Here is a 23,789-nt window from a genome sequence, read left to right as displayed (position 1 = left end):
ACACTTTAACATGGGCCAACACCCTTTCAGCGCCAGACTGGCTCCATGTCCTATATTCCCTGGAGTAAAGTTACCCTTTGGTTGTATTTTGAGGGTTCACTTGTGTAAATAATCTGTCTTCCTCAGCGTGTCACTTGCAGAAACCCACGTTTATGGTGCTGGGAGTAAGAGGTGTTCTTAGTTACATTCATGTATCTGATTCTACAGCACAGTGTCCCAGTAGTAAAAGCAGTGTGATGCTGGCTTTAAGGGTGCTATATTAGGTTTCTTCCCCTTCTCTCTCATCACCTTCTGCCAGGCATGTCATCACCATAACCTACTGACATAAATCTCCAATCCCAAAAGAGAATGAAAGAGGGAGAGATCACAGGTCACATATGAGGTTTCAGTAAATGTAAAGAAAATATTCTATGTACAATCAAAAAAACAGATTAAGAAACAGTTATCAATATTTTTGATTATTTGTTTCATTTTGTATAGGAATTTAGGCAAACTCTTTACATTTTAATATGCATTTTTGCCTGGCATGGTGGCATAGAAGTTAGTGCCAGTGTCTTACATGATCCTTACTTTTACATGGAGTTTTCACATGTTTTCTTTGTGGCCACATGGGTTTTGTCTGGATACTGTGGTTTCATACTACCGTCCAACAAAAAAAAATACTGCTAGGGGGTTTAGTTGTTCTAAACATCAGAACCTGTGTGTGTGTGTGTGTGTGTGTGTGTGTGTGTGTGTGTGTGTGTGTGTGTGTGTGTGTAAGGGAGAGCACATTTATTTTTATAAGGTCATTGTTGCTCTACAGTGTAGTTACAGTATATATTGATTATAATGTTTAAGTCATTGCCATTACATTTTGATTATGTGGTTAGGCTTGTGCAAGTACTGTGCTTCTGTTCCATCAATGTTTTAGGTTTAACTGTATTTTTACAATACATTTTAAATGGCCTTTACTTAAAAAACTAACCACAATTTCTGTAATTTAAGCCTACCAGTTGTTCTCATCTCATGGTAACCCCTTTGGTAGGTTTGGAATGTAATGGAATTTTGATGAGGGTCCAAGCATTTATTAGCGGGAGTATTCATAGATCTGCCAACAGGTTACCTTAATTTTTTCCTATTAGAGAATTAATCTACCAGGAAATGTATTCTCACATTAATTATAATGATCATTCATTACTATGAGTACCATAGAGTGCAGCTCAACACCAGCAAGAAAAAAAAAATCATCTGGCTTACTTGGACAGCTTACAGTATATGAAGTGTGATTCCACATCTGGTAAGCAGAAAGATAAAATGGTAGTGTTGTCAGAACACCAGCTGTTGGTGGTAAAAACGAACACAACTGTGCTACATAATTTTGTGCTCTAAGTTCAGAGTTGGTGTCACTGGACGTATGATAAATGAAGACCCATGGTTAGGGATAAAAGCAAATACAGTACCCACAATTCTGGGAAAGCAGAAGTTATGAATATAGTAACCAAAAAAAGATGTTCGATTTTTCAAAAGCACATATGACTATGTGAGAGAAGATGCTGGATGGTTTATATATATATATATATATATATATATAAGAAATAGAATAGTGAGACTTATTTTTGCTCTCCTACAGCAGTGCTGTGGCCTATAGATTCACCCTGTGGAACATTTATTATAGAAATATGTTGCTGATATTCTGTACTCCCTTCTCACTGGTACATTTTGAATTTGATAACGGGTACCTTGTCATGTCCCTTGTCATGTTGGAGACCAGTTAAAATTATAACTTGTTGCATGCTCAAAACGTTAGGAACAATTTTATTCTTTTGTATTACATACACAGTAGTACAAGCTATTACAAATATTTAGCTTAAGATAAAGTGAGGTCAACAGTGGCCTGCGAGTGTGTGTGTGTTGGGGGAGGGTTTTTTTTGTGCTCCAGGGGTAGGAGTATCTGACAGTTTTGACCTTGTGGACATTTGTCTGGTCCCCACAAGGAAAAGTGCTTAAAAAACTGTACCAAATGTTTCGTTTCTTTTTTTGTGTGTGTGACTGGGTTAAGCTAGGGTGTCGGTCTTTGAAACCTAAGACAAACGCGCACGCGTGTGTGAGTGCGTGGGTGTGAGCACGAGAGCTTGAGAGAGCGAGAGAGCGCGCGCGCAGGGTCCGTGCAGTGTGTATGGGGTGAGGCTAGAAAACCACTATGCAGTCTGTGCACTGCTGAAAATCTCACAGCTGTCTCAGTCTCCGATATTCTCACCAGTCTCTAGCTGACAGCCCTCTCTCTCCCTCTCTCTCTCTCTCGTGCGCGCGCGCGTGCCCGTTTCACTAAGTGTGACGCACGGAGCGCGCGATTTCCCTGACACAGTCTCGCGCCGGGGAGAGATGTGACCGGACTGCTCTTGCGCGCGGTGACGCAGCGGCGCGGATCAGATGGAGTGACGAGGGTTGCGGCAAACAAACAATACGAAGAAGTGTAAAAGGAGGATCTGCAGGTCTAGGCCGGGAGCGATAACGGTGCGCCCGGCGACGCGTTATAATGCGTCATATCTCACAATGACGACTAGGCGAAAGTCAGCGAAGCTGCAGCTGCGGCGCTCGATCAGCGAACAGCTGCGTGACTCCACGTCCAAGGCTTGGGATCTGCTCTGGAAAAATGTCCGAGAGAGACGCCTCGCAGGTCAGTACATTACACTAGAGTACAGTACGATAGAGCAGGCATGTTTATTACAGTGAACTTACTGCTGCTGAAACCTCACGCACGAGATCTGCAGAATGATGTCAGCGCCGTGCGCGCTCTCTGTGCTATTTTGGGAAGGTCAAGTTGAAGTGAATGTTTCCGACTTGCATGTGTGTAACATGTCAGTTCTAATGCATGAGTGTGCATACTGAAACAGTACACCCTTCCATATACATTTAATCTCGTTTCTGTTAATCTGCTCATTTTCTTAATAAATTAAAAGCAGTTTTCTAGTCCTTCAGATCATTTCCATTGCATTTGCATTGCATGTTAATTAGTAAATCTATCCTTACATTGCTGAAATTATGAACGCATAAAGAGGTTAGTCATTTAGTGCTGTGGGTCACACAGGGATGAGCTCCAGTTCCCGGACACATCTGAGTTTCTATTGAATCTTCACCTCCCTCGAACCCACACAGCTCTGTACTTCCCGTGGGGCTCAATCCCACACTGCACACTAGCATACTAAGCATGCTGGCCAGCTGTGCTTTGCTGAGCAGCCAAGTCTTCAGTCTTAGTCAACAAGCAAAGGAGTTTATCACATGCTGTGGACTCCATCCAAGAAGCCGTGCATACCAGTGGCGGGGGTATTGGCCTGACATAGCTATCTAGTAGCCTACAGTATGCTTTTTTATGAAGCATTTGAAACAGCTGGTTCCCTTTTTAGAAAAGGTTAATAAAAACTAGAACACTTTACCATTCAAAACAACCCTGAATAAAGCTTTTCAAGAGTGTAGTTTTAGAGGCCATTAAGAATCAATACCCGATTTTAAAAATGAACTAGCGTGCTCAGCATTTTGCTTGTTTGATTAATTCTTGGCTCTTATTCAGTACATATTAGCTGTATTGCATAATTTCTAACAGATGTAAAAACAGAGTAACTAGTTTACTAGTCAAAATTATATTAAACTCAAGCAGAAATGTGATTCAGGCAAAGAATAAATACATTATAAAACAACACATTGTTGCCATGAACAGAGTATGATTAAGGGGAAAGTTTATGGGCTTAATCAATGAATCAGCATATTCCTGAACAGGATTATAAGACGATAACAAATTTTTGATGTAAAATCATCTCAATTTCATAAGACACACCTCTAGTTAATAATAGACAGGTTATAACACAAACATATTCAAAGGCGATTAGATGTATGACTGATAATATCTTAAAATATAATCTCTCTGGGGCTCTCAATAAAACCTGGCCTAAATATGCCGCCAAAATGTACAAGCTGAAATAAATGGGTGGTCTAAAGGGATAAGAATAGATCTTGCTTCCTGGGCTTGCTTCTCACTTAGGGGAGTTTGAAAATGTACAATACTTAACCATTTTAATCTTAAAATAAGTTTCAAGCTACACAAAGCCCAAGTTCTACCTGCTGCAGTGTGCTCCTGTGTCCAAATCTACAGTCTGTAGTTATCACCCTTGTCTTTATAAAGAATCACTAGGCTATCTACAGTATATACCAATTTATTGCAAATCTTTGGTCAACAAGTGCTCTGGTTTCCTGCCTCAGTCCAAAGACATATTTGGATTAGGTTAACTGGCAATTCCCAAATTGCCCGTAGTGGGTGAATGAGTGTGTGTATGTGTGTGTGTGTGTGTGTGTGTATGTGTCCTATAATGGATTGGCCCCCCCGTCCAGATTGCCTCCTGAGATATTGCCCCTTGTGACACTGTATACAAGATAAAGTGGAATACACAATGAGTGAGTATGTGTGTAAATAAGATTTAGAAATAAAGGAGGACTACTAGGCAACATTTTTGAAAATTAGGCATATAACTATTCTCATTACATTGTGATGATCCAGCCAATGAAAAAGATACTTATTTATGTAGGTATGCATATCTAATAAGGATAAAAGAATAATAAGGCACTTTTTAAGACTTGTGCTGCAAAGATTGCTAATGCTGCACCTCTCCTTCTCACTGATATAATTCTATTAAGCTATTTTTTTTTCTAAATGTATATACCAAGGCTATGACATATGGTAATGCTCAACCACGGCTTTTATATCAACATATTTTGTTTTTCTTATGATCATCATAGCAATGTACTGTAAATGTAGTGTAAAATTTCTAAAACTCAGTGTGTTTTTGTGATCTTTTTGTTTCGAGTAATCTAATGCAGGTGGAATTTGGGGATTCCCATTCCCGGCTCAGTCGGTATGATTATGGAATGTGGAATGTCTGCTCAGGTGGGCTTGGATTAAGCAGAGTCCCACCTGTACTGAGTAATGATATGTAGAGATATGTAAAGATAAATGTTTGCAGATACGAATTTGGAGACTCATGTCATGCTTTAAAAAGGCACAGAGATGATAGAAATAGGTCATGCAGGTCCTAAATCTGTATTTTCTAGGAGTGCAGGCATGCAGTGAAAATAAATAAATAAATAAATAAGTAAATAAATAAATTTTAATTGAAAGCTGCAGCCACTAGGGGTCAGTGACCTCAAAGCATTAATCAGTTGCCTGCAGGTTTTGACTGAGTCCTGTCTCATTAGTATCAGTATCATAATCCACATCAGTTGCTGGTCCATGATCAGTTAAATTGCATGTGATACATTTTTTTTATTTATTTTTTTTATTTATGGTCCTCATTTTATAAAAAAGATATAAAGATAAACAGAGACAAGCAAGTCATAAATCTGTATTTTCCAAGAGTGCAGGCATGCAGTGAGGAATGTTAGTGAGCTCCTTCAGCCAGGGAGAATGCAGGGCATCACAAACGACATGAGCATCAACCTAGTCATAAATCATAAACTCATTTGCACAGTGTGTGTGTGTGTGTGTGTGTGTGTGTGAGCAAGTGTACAGTTGTATGTTAATACCATGCAAGAACACACACACACACCAAGACAAAGAGGAATAAGTGGTATAGTGTTGCAGATTCACTGTGCAGTGCTTATTGAACATGGCTGTGTGCATTTGTGTGTGTGTGTGTGTGTGTGTGTGTGTGTGGAGTGCAATATCAGCTTTTTGTCACTCACAAACTCAATCACGCAGCAAAAATGTGGGGGTTGCCTTCGTTTAGCTGAAGTGCATTCACCTTGATTTAGTTAAGAATTCTGTGCACGATCTATCCAATGAATCAGATTAAATAAAACTAAATCATAACGACAAATTCCAATTACTTTGTATATGTATTGGCATTAAAGATCACAAGTGGGGATCTGCTTCTTTGTAATAGAACTAATTTTACAAAATTTCTTACTGCTAAGGTAAAACCTCTTCGTTTGTTGATCCTATGTTTTTATTTTTCGAATGAAACATGGGTATGTATTATATGTCCATATAATGCAAATATGGAAATATGATCTAATCTCAGGTGGTTTTGTGGTTAAGTTTAGTCTTTTGTTGGTTACATTTTATTAATGATAAATGAACACCTGCACATACAGAACCACATGCAACTCCATTCACACATTATTTTATCCTCACATTTTGGCTGAGGCTCTTCTTCCATTATCCTGTCCTTATTGGCACGTCTTTCAGTCACATGACCCTGAGGTGGGTAGATCAGAGAGGAGTGTTTAGTGCTGAGATAAAAGTTGGGTTACAAACACGTATGTGTGTGTGTATGTGTTTGTAAAGGAATAGGAAAAGGTTTTAACGCTACTCCCAGATCGAGTGGAAGTGTGTTTTTTCAGCACTGTGGAATGTGGAACAGCTGCGACTCACTGTGTGTAAGCTAAAGGAGTGTCCAGGAGATAAGGCACGCAGAAAGACAGACACCTCCTGAAGGTATCCACAACATTTTTGTGGACATCGGTAGCAGCAAGAGAGAGATTAGAGATAAGAGAGAGAGAGAGAGATGGATGTTATGACACTGGAATTACCAGATGAATGTATGGAAGCTGAGCATTTTGGGAGCATGACACCTGAAACTCAGGACATTTACCTGAGGCTGGACAGTCATCACAGGCGATCTGGATTACGTTTGGCCCGAATCGTCGCCCGTAAGCAGCTGGTTCAGAAGATAGAGCGAGGTAAGAAAGGTGCACAGAGTACTTTGATGGCCCACGTTTTGCTGTCTCAGTTCTGTTCTGCTCAGGAGCTTTCTCTATGACTGTACGTCTGACTTTGAACTGCTGGTTCTGAGGTCTGCGATTTATTGCGCAATTCTATAAAACAAATGAATCATATTTTTAAAACTGCATGCTTTTCATGATTTTTGGTTGCAGTTTAACTAAATCATAAATTTCGTGCATTAATAATTATTTGATTGAGTTAAGTTTTATCCTGCATTTTATTACATTCCATGAAGAGCATTAATTATCATTCGACCTTCCAGTTTTTTTTTTAAAGGATTAAAAATTATTTGTTCATCTTCGAATTGGTAATCTAAAAGTCTGTAATAATCCACTCATTTTTACTACTGCTCATCCTGTCACAGGGAGCTTAGTGCATAAGGCTGGGTTCACCCTGGATGGACTGTCAACTTGTCACAGGGCTGCAAACAAGTACACACACATACTGTATATTGTACACACACTCAAACATACTCACTCTCACTCATCGTCATTACCGCTTAATCCTCTATACAGAGTCACGGGGGCCTGGAGCCTATCTCAGGAGACTTAGGGCACGAGGCGGGGTACACCCTGGACAGGGCGCCAATCCATCGCAGGGCACACAGGCATTCACACACTCATTCACACACTAGAGGCAATTTGGGAACACCAATTAACCTAACCTACATGTCTGGAGTACCAGGAGGAAAGCCACTAAGCACGGGGAGAACATGCAAACTCCATGCACACAGAGACGGGAATTGAGTCTGGCACTCAAACATACTGTACACTTCTGGTAATTTGAAAACATCACTCTAAATTGTGCAAACTCTACAGACAGACTGAAGGCAAGATTCAAACTCCCAACAATGCCAATCTCTAAGCCACCATGCCACCTTCAATCTCTGTTTTTAATATAGTAAATATTGTAAACCATAATTTAACATAATCTATACTACACATACACTAACTCTAAGTCCCTTCTTTTTCTCCAGCCTATGACTCCAGTGTCTCATTGTGTTAACTGTACATTGACAGCTGGCTTTCTTTAGCGGTAGGAATTGGCCGAAAATGTCTGCTTAATGTAAATGTGTGATAAAGCAAAAAGGTTTCTTTAGATCTTAACATCATTATAGTAGACTCCTTTTTTGAGTCTTCTCTTTAACCACTTATACTGCACAGGACATTGATTGGCCTCAGAGGCACTTTTGGAATTCTGCATTGCTGACATGATGCTGCTGGCTGGATGCTGTCTCGACTGAGCTGTGTAGTCCTGCAGGTTCTTGGGAAATCAGAGAACGTGTCTGTCCTTGCTCCAGCATGCTCTAACAACATGTATAGTATTTTATCCCACCAGAGTCTACTGTACATTGGACACGTTTTTTGGTGCTACTAACATTCGTGTTCTGATTTAACATATTGCAATAATGGTTTCTTTAATACAGATTACATTATTCACAGATCACTGTTGGGACATTTATGTTGTTACTAGCTGCAAACGGAAAAACAATCGAATTACGAGGAGGCTGTTATAGCGGAAACAAACACTGCAATAATGCAACATTCGGCTCTTTGTTCCCATTAAAGTGCAGAGTTTTAGTCCGAATCCATTTTTTGGGGTTAATGAGCTTCAGGGAAAATTAAACCTGCTCTCAAATCCTCCTCAGTTTACATGGGTGTGTACTTCTCGTCTTCTGACGCTGTCTTCTCCTTCAGCATGATTTTATCTGTGTGTCTTTGTGTGTAACTTCATACCTATAAGTATGAATAAATCATACTGGCAGCGTGCTATGGCATGCTGCAAAAGTCTGCGTCTTTGTACACAGTGAATGGTTCCTGTTTTAGCAATACTGCTTATACAGTGAGGCAGTGTATCTTAGCGGTAACACAAAGGAGCATTTGATTTACGTCTGTCTAATGAAACCCATGTGAAATTATCATCTAATCAGGCTGCAAATGTCACAGGAAGACAAGGCTGGTGTTTGTAGACCGGCAGCATCCAAGAGCTGGTCCCTGTCCACAGAGCGTGGGTGAGATTCCCTGGTGCTCGGTATCATGAGTTAATGTGGCACTGTTTGCTAACAGCTAGCAGGTTAATCTTGCGGGTAAATCTATCTTTATCTTTTTTTCATTTTTTGTGAGCACTGCATGCCTTTTAATGTTATTGTTGCTCATTGCTGTCCCCTCTTGGTGTGAATGGCATCGTTCAGTGTTACTGTATATATTCATCCCTAAATCCTAGTGATGGGTCGTTCATGAACGATTTGTTCTTTTTGAACAAGTCTTTAACGTGACTCAGAAGAACGAGTAGTCCCAGGAAGTGATTTTCTACTGTGCAAAGCATCGCAAAACCTCCGTATGTTATGTTCAGGAAACAGAAATGTGTAGTTACCTTTGAGTCTTTTGGTCCGAATCGTTTGTCCTTTTGTCACGTGACACCCATAGACGCTATGCAGTGCAGTACACGGGAAACAGAATTGAACGATTCTTCCCATGAGTCTTCTAGTCCTAGTTGTTCGTCCTTTTGTCACATGACTCCCATAGACACTATGCAGTGCAATAGATTCAAAAGAATGAACCACTCGGACCAGAAGATATGATGGTGAGCTGCTCATTCTATTGATCATAAAATGTCCTTAGCTGCATTGTAATATTTTCAGTACTGGAACCAAACTTTGCGTATGTAGACTTGTATAGAGAGTATAGAGGATAAATAAATGAATGAATTTACCACTGAATGTCCTTATATGAGGACTTTTTCTCCCAGCCACATTGTCCTATACACCGATCAGCCATGAAATTAAAAACCTTATCATTAAAAAACACTTAGCTTTTGGGTTCCCCTTGTGCCATCTGGGCTGCTCTGGCCCCTCAGGGTGTGACTCCACAAGACCGCGCTGTGGGTGTGCTGTGCTGCCTGACACCAGGAAGTTGGCAGCGGATCCTTTGGTGGCTGTGGGATCTCGGGAGGGGCATTCGTGAATCAGACTTGTTTATCAAATGCATCCCATATGTGTTCAATCAGATTGGGATCTGGGGAGCTCGGCAGCCTTGGGCTCTTTGCCTGCTAATCTCCGTCCAAGGAGGGCTGTGGTGCACTGGGTGATCTGGTGCATTTCTGTTGTGGCCAACATTCTTCATGATTTGTACTGCATTGGCTTTTCCTGCATTGGTTTACCCCACTATAAGGTGCTCGGGGCATGTGGGGTTCAAGCGTGGCTTTTTGTCACTTCAGTAACAGATTCTCATGTTTTCTTCTAATCTTAATACTATACACACGGTCTGTCTATCCCTTCCTCTATAATGTGCTTGTTCTCTAGCCAATTTTAGGTTTTAATTCAACAGATCTTAATTGTGTCACCTCCAATCCTCACTCTGGGACAGGGAAAACAGGAGGGTGACAGGTTATACACACTTTACTCATGTGTAGACGTGACTGGTGATCTATTCTTTCCTTGTTGTGACGAGGGTCAGGGGCCGCAGACACTACATGATTAGAGGAGGGCTCACAGACAGATAAGGAGACAAAAAGGATCAAAGAAACACACAATATTTAAGGGAAAATCTATAACTTCATATCAAAAGATCAGAGAGTATAAGGAAGATTAATTAATCCAGATGTTCGTTAATTAACTTATGAACGAGCACACGGCCCTGTGCATGACTACTGAGAAATACGGCTGCATGAAGGAAATATATTTCAACGGTAAAACCTAATTTTCTACATCTCAGCCTTTTATGTCATAACACACCGCAGCTTTATTCTTAATTACAGGGGTAATGTACTTTTGTCATGCTGTGGAACTAAGGAGTGTGTCGTGTGTGGCGTTTTTATCCCGAGTGTGTCTCAGAGTTTACGGATCAAAAGGTATAATTTTATTAATAATGCACTTTTTGTTAATGAACTCTTAAATGTTTAATTAAAGCACGTCCTAGGTTTCAGCAATAAAACAATATGCCGCAGTGAGTCGGATTTAAAGAGGTTCATAACACAGGAATTTCAGAGTTGTGTTTGTGATAGAGAAGAGCTCCAATCTTCATCTTGAAAGTACTTCAGCATGTGTGGGAAAATGGAGGAGGTCCAGATATGTGTGTGTGTGTGTGTTGGATTTCCTTTGAGGTCACATACATACGCACTGGATAGAGGGTCTACAGCGTGACCTCAAATAACTGCCCCTCCTTTCCCATCAGAACACAAACACACACACACACACACACACACACACACACACGCAAAGAGAAAGAGAGATGCTCCTTGCTTCAGCTGAAATTCTCAGCGGTAATAGGAAAGTGATCACATGCTTTACTGCATTATGGTAAACTGATTATTATGGCAAGTCATCCATCACTTTTAGAATCTTGTGTGTCTGTATGTGTGTGTGCGTGTGTGTGTATCAGGGGACTAAGTATGATTTAAATCTAGCTATGTGCTAACTGTTTATTTAAGTATCTACTAAGTGATTTTCCATTCCTGGAGAACAGTCAGGGAATAGTCTGGTGTTTACAGTGGGAGGATTACAGTCAGTGAGTCATACTGTGTTACACTCAAGTACGCACACACACACACACACACACACACACACACACACACACCAGCACTATCTCAGTAGCATTGTGTTTTTGTTGTTGTTGTTGGACGGACTTCCTACACTTCAGAGTAACTAAAACCAGTGAGGATTGATTTATGTGCATTTCCACTCATTCATCTGGCACATGCTTTACCTGAAATGCTTTACCTGAAAAAGAAAAAAAAGTGACCACTCTCAGCAGTGACCTGCTCTAAAAACCTACAGTAACACATGCGTCCGATAATCGTATTCCATTATTTAACCAGCAACACGTGTAAAATCGTAAGAACATAGAATAGCACAAATCAGTGTGAGGTTTGGAATAGGAGCTTGTATTAAAGTACAGTATGACTGACTTCTACAAAGTTTTTAATAGTGTTTTCACATCTACAGTGCATCCGGAAAGTATTCATTTTGTTTCCTCAGAATACTACAAACAACACCCCATAAATAAAGATAATTAAAATTAAAGGCAAAATCTAAGACCATGGATGGGAAAATTTGTGGCAACAAAAATGAAAACAACTACTTAAAATTTAAAGATGGCAGTTAAGTTGAAATATTAAGAAAAACTATGATGCTATAGTGTTGCTGATGTAGAACAGACAAGTAGACTAATTAGCCACATTCGTCTCAGGCGTGTGTCTTTTCTCTTGTATGTGTCTTTTTGAGTCTTTTTTGTGTTTTAAGGACTATTTTTGGCCAAGGTAAAACTCAAATACTTCCACATTTTTTTTTTTTTTTGTCGTGAAGGTGTTACCATGGTGCTGTCATTCACTTCACACCAGTAAGCACTAATGTCTACACTAGTGTCATGAGGCTTTAAAAATAGTGCAGAAACATATGCAGTGATGTCACCAATAATTGATAATTACATTTATTAACAAATAATTTGGTTATCAGTTTTACATTGACTAAATTGATTATGTTTATACTTATGTGACATGGTAATTGTGTGTGTGTGTGTTTTTTTCTTTTAAAAAGGAATCTCATCTGTGCATGTAGAGTTTGTATGTTTTTCTTCTGGTTATTGGGATTCCCCTGGGTGCTCTGGGGTCTCCCACAGTCTAAGAACATGCATAGACTGAATAGCATTTCAAATTGCCAGTACAGTGTAGTGTGTGTGTGTGTGCTTGTGCACTGGGATGGGTTCACAGCCCATCCAGGGTTTCTGGGATAGGCTCCATGAATGCATAGATAGATGGATGGATGTTATATATTGTAACTGCATATTTCTTAAGATCTGCTTCATGTCCAGGAATTACAACATATGTATTTTAAAATGAGTGTGGTAAAGTGAAACCAAAGCATTGTGCCCTCAGGACGCTAATGCTGCGTTAAACTTGCCTCTAAAGTGGGAAGTGCGAAATGCATTGCTGTGCATTTAAGGTACTCAGTGGAGGAAAAAAGCATGGACGTGATCAATAATATGGACTGAACAAGTTAATAAAGTATGTCTGTTTTAATTGATCCAAAACAAATACAGTATATTCAGCAAGACTAATTTAAAGAGGTGTTAGGTTTTTTTTTTCTGTGGATGCTGTGCGAAGCCATGATGAGTTCACATTCCTTATTGAACTCAGAGACGCTCTGAATTGTGAAGCTCATCCTGTTCTTCAGTGGAAATTCCAAATTTAGAGGTTACATTCTATGTTTTTTTTTGGTCAGACGTCAGAATTAGAAGCTACTGTATGACCTTTAGGCATATGCAGTAAAGTATGAAGATGATTAATAGTATTAGACTTTCCTTAACTTTTGGAAAGTCATACTAGAGTCACTGTTGTCCCAAAATGGATATACTGTACCATAATCTTGGATTAAATTATTCAAATTCTCCACATTATTAGACTTTTTTGTTTAATTACCTGGCAGCCACATTTTATGCAACAGTATATTAAATTATAGGCTCAGGCTAAACAGTTTAAAGCATTTGCAAAAATAATTGTCATAACCTCACCCTAAGACATACCTGAAATGCTGTATTTAAAAAGGGTGTGATTTTAGACAAATAAAGAACATCATAGAAGACTGGAAGAGTGCATTAGAAAAAACGCATATACAGTCTAACTTTGAATAGCATCAGTTACATACAGTAGGTAAAAACGCTGCATGTATACAGTATATGCAAAAGTGTGTGGACCCTAAATTGCTGCCTCTCAATTAGAACCAAAAATTATCTACCATAAAATCTTTTGATGCTGTAGTAATATTACAATGTCCCTTTACTGAAACAAATGAGCTGAGACTTGTTTCCAGCATGACAATGTGTGTACAGTATGTTTGCATGAGATCCATAAAGTTATAGTTTGCCAGGGTTGGTTCCCTGGTAGATGGACAGGTTTACCAGACTGATGCGATAAAAAAATATTTTAAATATTATTGTGTGTGTTTGTATTTTGTGCAGTGGTTGTGTACTGTATCTGATGTTAAGGAAAAGCACACCTTGGATTTTAAAATTGTGCCTGAATGTGTGTGTTTAATTCAAATTAGACACAGTTGTCTCTGTCGTCTTGTGCTAGTTGTGGGTTCGAACTGGCTGGATTGAAAATTAGCCAGTCTCGTCCATCTGCCATCTCCCTGTTTACTGCAGGAAATGTTGTCCCTGTTGCTAGGGGCAGTCCATCCATGCCTTCCTTAATACTGCTGTGGAAACCAAACTTACAGGAAGTGCTTTATTTCCAGTCTCTTTCAGATCCAGCAGTGACCGACGCTAGACTGGCACCAACTTCAAGAGTTGAACACTTAATAAAAGTGAAGGAGCAGGAAGGAAAGAATAAGAGAATAAGATTGGGGGAGTACATGAAGGGGATTAAAGGACCTGAAAGAGACATTATTGGCCCGGAATGAATTCTAAGGACACTAGGTGGTGTTCTTATGTAACACATGGTCTTGCATACTCAATCAACAGGGGAATGCCTTATATTACTGGCCTCTTGCTTTGGAGGCTTTCAAACGTCTTTCGCCTCCTGCAGGTTGTTCTTATGGCCCTGGAAGCCTGTGGTACTGTTGGGGTGGCCTTGGTGTGGCAGGATTTGAGCTTTACAGTGCCACAGGACCATGGGTCCCCAGTATGGGGTTTGCTGACACACAATAGGTGTGTGACTTTGTTTTGTTGAGGTGATGAAATGACTCATGTTGTGTGCTGGCGTGGTGTGATGGCAGGCCACTTGTAAAGGTTGATTGGTGTGTGGCTTTGTGTTGGGGTTTTCCTCTAACCAGAGATGCCAGGGGTCCGTGTTTAATTAAACATGGTGGCAGGAAGAAAAAAAAAAACAGCAGCACTTTGTTCCCACAGTTTCAGAGCCACTGACTGGAATTCTCTTTGTGGTTCTGTGTTCCAGGGACCATTTTATGCACCACTAAACAAGCTCAGAGGTCTCCTGTGGACTTTAGATGATCTTTAGATTGATTTAATCAGATTGTAATAATGGCAACAATGTGAATTTTATCCATTATACAGTACGTCATAAAAATTGTCTCGTCTTATACTTTTCCAGTTAGATTGTTCCATTACCAGTAAGATTGTGTAGGCCGGCCTGTGACTTCACACACACACATACACACACACACGCACACACGCACAAAAACGGAAGAATGTGACCTTTAGTGCATATACAAGCAAAATAAACAAATTCTTTTAAAGAGACAGAATAGATATAAAGTCACTTCCTGTGTGTAAGTGTGGGTCTAAACTGCACCCCGCTGAGCTTTTCCCCTGATAGCCTTGTTTCCAGTCTCAGTAACCCCCCCACACACACATATTCTTCTAATCGTTTACATATGTGGCCAGATCTGTGCTGTCCTTGTAATTCAGATGCTCTGGTGCTGTTTGTAGACTATACAAGCAGTGTCTGTTTAGATTTAATGGCTTTTGGTGCTCTGCACTATGGGTGTATGTTATACATTTTCAAATTCTTATGAGATGTCAGGCTTATGTATGATTTCCACGTGCTCAGAATTGTAAACATCTGGAATACAATACTAAGATTTAAGGCCATTAATACCTTGAAAAATTGTTTAAAATGATCAACCATAGCATGTCACATCAGCCACTTACAGTTGTTGAGTTTGACTTCCTGTAGAGTCTTCTATGTGAAGTTTCCCCCTGGTTCTTCACTTTCCTCCCATCAGGAAATCATCATCATCCCTCATCAGTGTCAGTAGCTGGATCGGCTATTCTAAACTTTGTCTGAAGTCTGTGTGAAGTGTGTAAAGTCGTGTGTGCATGCTACTCTCGGCTTCCACCAGGGTACAAACCCTTATTTGGTAAAAGGGGGGATTTAAGATGAGCGAATTAACTATTCAATAAATGTAATACCCATTTTTTTGTGTTGTTTATGCTTTACTAGAGGTTTGTCCATGTGCTACCATAACCAGCAAATAGAGTGTTTGGTTAACTCGCTGCTATAGGTACTAAATGGATGATATTTATGACCATTTAACTAACATACTGTAAGCTTCGAATATACCTATAAAGTTGTGATCTCATATCGAGGCAAACCACAGTGGAATCATCTTTAAATTAGAGTTTTAATTTTCAGATGCAATGGGAAAATGATAGAGTTTAAAGATGAATTTCGCTGTAATCTGACATCATAGTTCTGAACTGACATCACAGCAGGAGCACAGGAGCAGTTGCACACATACTGTTGTTCAAATGTGTTTTGCCTTTTGGTGCAACACTGTGTGCTGAATTGTTAATGATGGGCTGTTCATTCAAACTGTTTATGTGTCATCAGTACAACTGTTTGAAAGCTTTTCATTCCATATGTGTGTGTGTGTGTGTGTGTGTGTGTGTGTGTGTGTGTGTGTGTGTGAAAGAGAGAGAGAGAGAGAGAGAGAGAGAGAGAGAGAGATTCACACTAAATGGGATGAAGAAAGTAAGGAGTGTCAGTATCAGATCTGTGAAAAGCTGCTCTCTCTCTGTCTCTCTCTCTCTCTCTCTCTCTTTCGCACGCACACACACACACACACACACACTAAGTTGAGCCAGTGAGCACTTACCCTTGATAGCTTTCTACCCTCTGAGTGGTTCTCTCAGAAAACTTTAACGAAATGGATATAATTGTCATAATGTGGTAAGGTCATTTTTACATTTATCTTTATTTTAAGATATGTTTTGTGTTATAAGTTCACATGCATCTTATGTATCATTATCTCTAATGTATAAGAATTTTACAGAAAAAATCCTGATGTGGCATTTTTCAGAATAGTACCATTTTTTTATTTTAATGGGTTTCAGCATGGGCAGATTAATTTGATTAATATGTAAAACATTTGGTTCACTTTTGTTTTTTACCTTCTGTTGTACTTATACAAAACATGCAGGTATACTCCATCAAATATTGGATTAATATTATCTGTTGTCTGTGTTTTATAGAGATAGAAGCAAGGGAAGCATGTGATTGGCTGAGAGCGGCAGGATTTCCACAGTACGCTCATCTCTATGAGGGTAAGAGAGCATGTTTTATGTATAAACACAGCTAACACAGGTTACACAGGTGATGTCAAGAAAAGTCTTCAGTTCTTTCTCAATAGCAGCAGATGTAATCAGCTTGAAAGTGACGTTGCAATTCATTTGTTCAAAAGGTGGACAGGTTTGAAAAATATATTCTCTAGTGTTAGTACCTGTCATTGACGGGAAAAGAGTTATATATAACCTTTTTATAAATGAAAGGTTAAAGCTAAAAATGAGCTGATCAGCTTTAATATTATCAGTGATTATTATTATTTCAGGTTTAAGCTTACGTACTGTATGTCTGCCTGTTTTAAAAAAGTAAATCGGATAAACATTAAGTTTTGTCTTAAAATGATTCCAGCGTGCTAAAATTCACAGAACTGCGCATAACGTTTCTTCTACTCAACATTTTGATTATATTTTTGGTGCAGGTTAAACTTCAGGCAAATGTCTAAGTATTGGCAAAGTTTCATTAAATTCTGTCGAGTTTTGCGTGATGCTGTGACAAAATCTGGCTGGACAGACAAACAGACAGAAAACCACAGACTTTTATATATACAGATGACATATTTATATAGATCCGCTTACATTTACAATTCTGTTAAGAATGGCATTACATGACTGATCTGGCAGTGTAAATAATTTGCTTGGGAAAAATGAAAGAACTTGTCATATACTAATACTGTATATGTAATATTCTAATTATTCAGGTATATATTAGTTTTATGACATCCACGAAGTAGTATGCCTGAAATTTTACTCAATATTACGCTGTTTTTTCTTTTTTTAATGTAAATAAAAATGGTTAAAATTCCAGGCATACTACAGGTTCTTTGTAAATGTCATATAACGTCTGTGAGAGGCATTCTGAAAAACAGCATAAAAATCGCTGATATATCAGTACATTTAACAAGAGAAGAAACTTGTGAAATCACTTCATTCCGAGCACTAAGTCACATTCAAGTACGTCACCGCACATGTACAGTAAATAGGCTGGTTAGTGAAATTACAGAGAAACAAAATCATAGAAAATGAGAAACGAAGCAATTTAAGCCAACTGAGCAGGAAAAATAATACTGCCTGGTCCAAACCAAAATCACCATTTCAAAAGGGTCACATTTTTTGGCCTGTGTTAAGCAAAAGAAACGTCCAAATTACTGAAATTTGGTTAAGAAATGTCCAAATAAATTATAACTAAAATATACAAAGTACACAAACCCTCACCACAGGGGGCCTCAAGTAGCAGGTTAGCCAGTTAGTTCAAATAATGTTAATCATGTTAATAACTTTAATAATAAAGTTATCAAATGCTAATAAAAGAATGAAGCTGTTAGACTCAACTGAACATGTCTTTTATAACCTTTAAAGCAATAAAAAAATTGCCTTTGCAAATAATGCAATGAGAAGAAGTATTATTTTCACTGCCGTTATGTTCAGTGCCGTTATATTATATTGAGTTATATTATACTGTATATACATGCATTGCTTTGCAAACAGGGAAAAAGACACTGAGAGAGAGAAAGAGACAGAGAGATAAAAAGAGAATTTAAAGCCTCACCCTTTAAGAAAAGTGAAAGAAATAGAGACGAGTGAGTATGTGTTTGCGCTCTCTCATATACACTCTTATTATACATGATTTGAGGGTGTCAGGAAGCTGCTATCAATATGTGGGATATATTGGAACTTCCGAAGTGGGTGACTGATATTTATACCCTGTGGAAACAGGACATGGTTAAAGCAAGTGGCACGGTTCCTCATGGACTGAGAGTTATTAATTTTTTTTTGTTTTTTCAGGAGTGATCATTTGTTTTGCATTTCTTTAAATATGACATAAAGGCGGCACTGTCGTCTTGCACCTCCATGGTCCAGGTTCGTTTCCCAGCCAGGTTCGATTCCCAGCCAGGTTCGATTCCCCCCCTCTGTGTGCATGGAGTTTTCATGGTCTCCTCGTCCTTGTTGGGTTTCCTCTACGTACTCCGGTTTCCTCCTTACAATCCAAAGATCTGAAGATTAGGCTAATTGGCGTACACTTTTAAAATTAAACGTGGTTGTTCTAATAATGAGGAATATTTATGTAGTTTGGGCGTACCATTTTACTTTGTATTATTTGCATTATGTGAGTTTTTTTTCATACATGATTTTTTTCTTATTGTCATGAAGGGTGCCAATAACTCTGGAGAGCACTCTTCAACCAAGCTGACTTTCTTTACCAGCTACACAAACAATTATGCTGTTATAGGACATACATCTCTCTCTCTCTCTCTTTCTCTCTCTCTCTCTCTCTCTCTCTCTCTCTCTATCTCTCTATCTAATCTCTATCTCTCTAATAAACTAAAGTAAACTAAACTATCTTCGTCAGTACATTTGTAAGATTTGTTGACTGCATTGACACAGCTGTGTGCTCTCAGTGTAAAACTGGGAGCTTTTTCCTCTCTCTCAGTTCATTTGAGGGCCAAGAAGCACTATTTCCAACCTACAGTTCCTTTCCACGGGGAATACGGGGTCATGGGAAAAAGCCTGGAAAACACAGGCCTTTGCCTTAATCTCCCACAATCCCTTCAAAAAAGTCAAAAGTCTTCCTGTTCTCTGCTCCATGACAGACTTCTTATGTCAGTTTGTGTAATTTCAACATATATTTAATAGATTCTATAGATAATGATAAAGTAAGAGGAAATAGGAAATATCTAACAGGATATTAAGAGTCCTCTCAAACAGCACAGTCTAAGTTGTGTGAATGCATCTGTTACATTAACTTTAAAATTATTCTTGCCACTCTGTTTAGCTTGCCAGAGCTGTATTAGGTCTCATACTGTACATGAGGTTAAGTTTAATTCTAGCTGGCGACACGGTTGCTTAGTGATTGGCACTGAGGGTCTGCTCTTTGCTTAATAAATGCATTTAAATTTAATTACCACGCACCTTACTCCTGGAACTAGCTGCTGCCTGGACGTGTTCATTTTTGGTCGGGTTGTACATAGGCAGAGTTTGCGAGTGGGCAGCCCTTTTTAATTTCCCCAAGGCCCTGTTATATTGGGGTCTAAAATAGGTACAATTAAAACATTTCTTGTACATAAAATATCAGGGCTGGGGAAATAAGCCCATTATTGCTTGCTATAAATGTGGATTGTTTAACTTGTTTAAAAGCATGAACATGCAGCATCCTTTTCCCTTTCAGTTAAAGTCGTAACCATCATCATCACTGTAATGTGCTCTTGTGTTGTACCTCCACGCAGAAGAGCACATTACAATGTTGCTGAGCATTTTTTAATTGTGTGTGCATGCGTGTTAGTATGCACATTTTATAGTTTTTCAGTTTAACCTAAAATTAGTTAATGTGTACGCTACATGTTTTAAAGGAGTACATGGAAAACTAAAGCTTAACAGTGTCATATACTGTAAACAAACTGGTATTTCACTTTTAGGACACTTTATAACTGCCAGTGTGCTTCAGTTGTCTGTATTCATGTGCATGGTATCAGCCTTTGTGTGATTTAGGACGGAGTGATCAAAAACTTTTTCGATAAGTTGTGTTGTTTGAATTCATGGTAAGATTATCACTGTTATTCACTGCTGCTGTATTCACTTCGCCCTCCCCTAGCACAAATCTCAAACTCTGCCTACTGGTTTAACCCACTTAGCAAACTAATGTAGGGCTAACACCATACCCACCCACACCAGACGTCATACGATTGCAGCATATGATTTGGACATTTGTAATAAAGCTTAGTTATTATGTTGGTATGCGCGGCGAATAGATTATTTAATGTTTGCCATGTTTTTGTTATTTTTATACAAATCAATCCAACACAGGATGTCTTCATGCAATATAGCCCTTAGACTTATTAGCCATCAGTGTTTTCTGCTAAACTGCCACTGCTCAGCATGTGACGTTATGTACCAATATCAGTCCTCTGTATTACCATTGTCTTGTTTATACATAATACCACCCATCCATCTAGGAACCTCTGTAGTCCAACTAGAGACCATAAAGGCCAATGGTGACCCTTGTATTTATTCCCATTTGTACAACCGTGGTAGGACTTTCAATTACCATTCACACAGTACAGGCAATTTGGAAACGCCAATTAGCCTAATCTGCATGTCTTTTCAGTCAAAAGAGTAACACACCAAGCACAGGGAGAACATGCAAACTCCATGCACACAGACCCGATGCAGAATCAAACACAGGACCTGGAGGTGCAAGGCGACAGTGTTAACCACTAAGCCACCAAACCGCTTCTACATAATACTATTGTCTCATAATGGCATTTAACAATTAATTAATAATGTAAATTTATTCCGTTGCTTTCTGTTGCTACAGACTAAACAAGATGTTCAAAATGATGTCCAGTTGTCTGAATGACGCTCATAGAACTATAGATTAACTTTCTAGCAGCCATCTACTATACAGTATGTCATTTTTACAACCTAGTGTCTCTGTTGTAGATTCTCAGTTTCCTATTGACATAACTGCTGTAGAAAAGGACCATGACTTCCTGGATAAAGATCTGGTGGAGCCACTGTGCCGGTAAGAGATATGTTTTGTTTCTGTGTGTGTGTGTGTGTGTGTGTGCATTTGTGTGTGTGTGTGTGTGTGTGTGTGTGTGTTCCAAAAATGTTTTAATCCAGGATTCAATAAATGTTTTCATATTTCCAAGTAGGTTAATCAAATTTGTAAGTTCATTTTATTCCAAGTAATTTAGTTAATGATTGTGTTTCTATATAACGAATTTTCGAATGTGATTGATGTTCCTCTGATACATTTTGTTCATTTGAAAAATTTAATTGTATTTATATGCTTGAATTAACTTGAATTAGCTGTTGAGATGAAACTATGAGTTTTCCACTATTATTTTGTTATTTAGTTTGCCCCTAGATTTGATTAATAATGATGTGCTATAAAATCATCATTATTATTATTAATAAATCAAATTCTTATCTAATGTTATGCTTATTAGAAGTCACTGTTCAGCACAGCAGCATTGATTTTCATAGTGATAAGTGATAAGACAAACATAAATAATATCAGTACAGTTTAAATAATATCAGTACAGTGTGTGAATAGGATCAAATTGATTTATTTTACTGAATTAGCTCTGCAGTGAGATCAAGATGGGTTTGTTTTTTTTTTTTTTTTTGCAAAATGAGACCAAAAAAGAAAAGAAAATCCACATATCTCCAGTCCCGGGAAAGCCTGTGCTGGCCCTAGGTGGCGACCCCACCTCTGGAGCTGTCTGACCTGTGTCCTCTATAAAGTCTGCCCCTGTCTCTGCCGCTTTGATCCCTAATGTCTCCCCCTCTGGAGCTCACTCTGATGTCCTCTTGCAGGCCTGAGGGAGCCTCAGGGGGCCAAGGGCTGGCGCTACACACTAACAGATGGCTGTCCATGTGTTTGTGTGTGAGTAAGCGATGGCTGTGAGGCTTTCTAGCAGGTTCAGTACCCTCCCTAATGACAGTAATGACAGAGTGGGATCTGAAAGCTTTACTGTCACTGAACACACACTCGCACGTTTCTTTTGAGCAGTGAAGTCTGTGGGAACAATGATGATTGTCATAGAGCACAGGACATGTTCTGGTCACAACCATGCCAGTCTGGGCTCCTGATGTTTAATATGGATGGAACGATCCCATCAAGCTCTTAATCAGGTTGAGAAAATAGCATTGACATTAAGCCAGTGGTGTTAAGACACAGAGGGGGTTAACTGGCGCATGTCACGGACATGTTTGTGGGATGACGGTGCCAATGTTTTATGAGTGAAATAGTGTGTCTGGAAATTCTCACTCTGATTTACACATCGGTTGTGTATTTGTGTGTGTGTGTGTGTGTGTGTGTGTGTGTGTGTGTGTGTTTGGAGGAGTGGACAGCCCTGCTCCTGGGGTGAAGATCAGACAGACTAGAATGTTAAAGCTTTCTTAAGGTTGACTTCAAAGAGTAGGGAGAGAATGCCCAATCAGCTCCTCCCCACGTTCAGAGATCTCCTTCCTTCTCTGACAGAAAGTGGGACTTCTGGTTGATAGGCCCACCGCAGCTCATCATGCCATCAGCCAATCGGATATCTGGTATGGGTATTCCTACACCTGAGTATAGGAGGGGCCAGCTAAGGTTCATGGGACATTGCGTGGAAGATCTGAATAGCGCTCTGCCTTTCTTTCGACTTCCTTTGCAGCTGAATTGATGCTCCAGTGACTGACGTTTGGTATCTGTGTATTTTCCAGGCGGCTTCAAACTCTGAACAAGTGTGCCTCCATGAAACTGGATGTGGGCTTTCCTAAGAAGAGAGTAAGTTACTAAATTATTATTCTCTTTTTCAGGGCCATAGATGGTGAGTGTGGTATTACATAAATGGGCAATGTTTTTACATCACATCTAAAAAGTGCAAGAGGTCAAGGATTATCCAACTAATTTTGCTTGGTACTGTATGATGGATATTACAATTTGACATTTCAATTTTAATTTCCCAACCATTCCCAGCTTCTTATTGCCTTTTTTCGGTAAGTTCTAAATGAAAGCAACTCTTTCTCTCAACTCTAAAATAACTCAGTATTTATTTACTTACTTGATCTAGAAAAATGAAGACAACATATGGCAATGTGTGCCATATAAATAGGTGATTATACTAACTAGTTCCAGCCTGTCTGGCTAAAGAGTTGCACTAGTTAACTTAAAACCTATTGAAAATTGGCTATGTGACAATGGCAATAAGCTTGTAGAGCCATATGCTGGATCTCTAGACCTAAACCCAATAGAAAACTGTTGAAGAAACTGTGCATGATCTATGATCTTCAGGAACCAATCAAGCAGGCATAGAGTGAACAAGTGACACCAGAGTACTGCAGATGTCTAATAACAGGTTTTAAAGAGTGAGACCTGATACAAAATTTTGATTGTTTAATAGCAACAATCAAAACGTTCATTGTATAAAATAACAAATCATGCTTATTATCTTGATTGTCATTATTTAATGTTATAAATGTCATTAAAACAGCTTTTTTAAGGGTTTAGGCCACCACTGTAAATGCACTGAAAATAG

General features: G+C 39.0%; 1 protein-coding gene across 3 annotated transcripts in view; it reads left to right on the top strand.

The window, feature by feature from the left end:
* Positions 1–2,168: 2,168 nt before the first annotated feature.
* stard13a (StAR-related lipid transfer (START) domain containing 13a) overlaps positions 2,169–23,789 on the top strand; it is a 35,604-nt gene continuing 13,983 nt past the window's right edge. The window contains exons 1-4 of one of the 3 annotated variants that reach the window (XM_053516351.1): positions 2,169–2,656; positions 16,681–16,752; positions 21,205–21,286; positions 22,975–23,038. In XM_053516351.1, coding sequence (XP_053372326.1) covers positions 2,533–2,656; positions 16,681–16,752; positions 21,205–21,286; positions 22,975–23,038 — 342 coding nt within the window. In that variant the 5' untranslated portion in view covers positions 2,169–2,532. Of the gene's footprint in view, positions 2,657–6,529; positions 6,709–16,269; positions 16,379–16,680; positions 16,753–21,204; positions 21,287–22,974; positions 23,039–23,789 lie in introns of those variants that run through there. The other 2 variants (XM_053516350.1, XM_053516352.1) reach the window with 2 other exon arrangements.

Source organism: Clarias gariepinus, chromosome 17, assembly GCF_024256425.1.
Source record: "Clarias gariepinus isolate MV-2021 ecotype Netherlands chromosome 17, CGAR_prim_01v2, whole genome shotgun sequence".
NCBI classification, from domain to species: domain Eukaryota; kingdom Metazoa; phylum Chordata; class Actinopteri; order Siluriformes; family Clariidae; genus Clarias; species Clarias gariepinus.
This window is presented reverse-complemented; position numbering and strand designations above follow the sequence as displayed.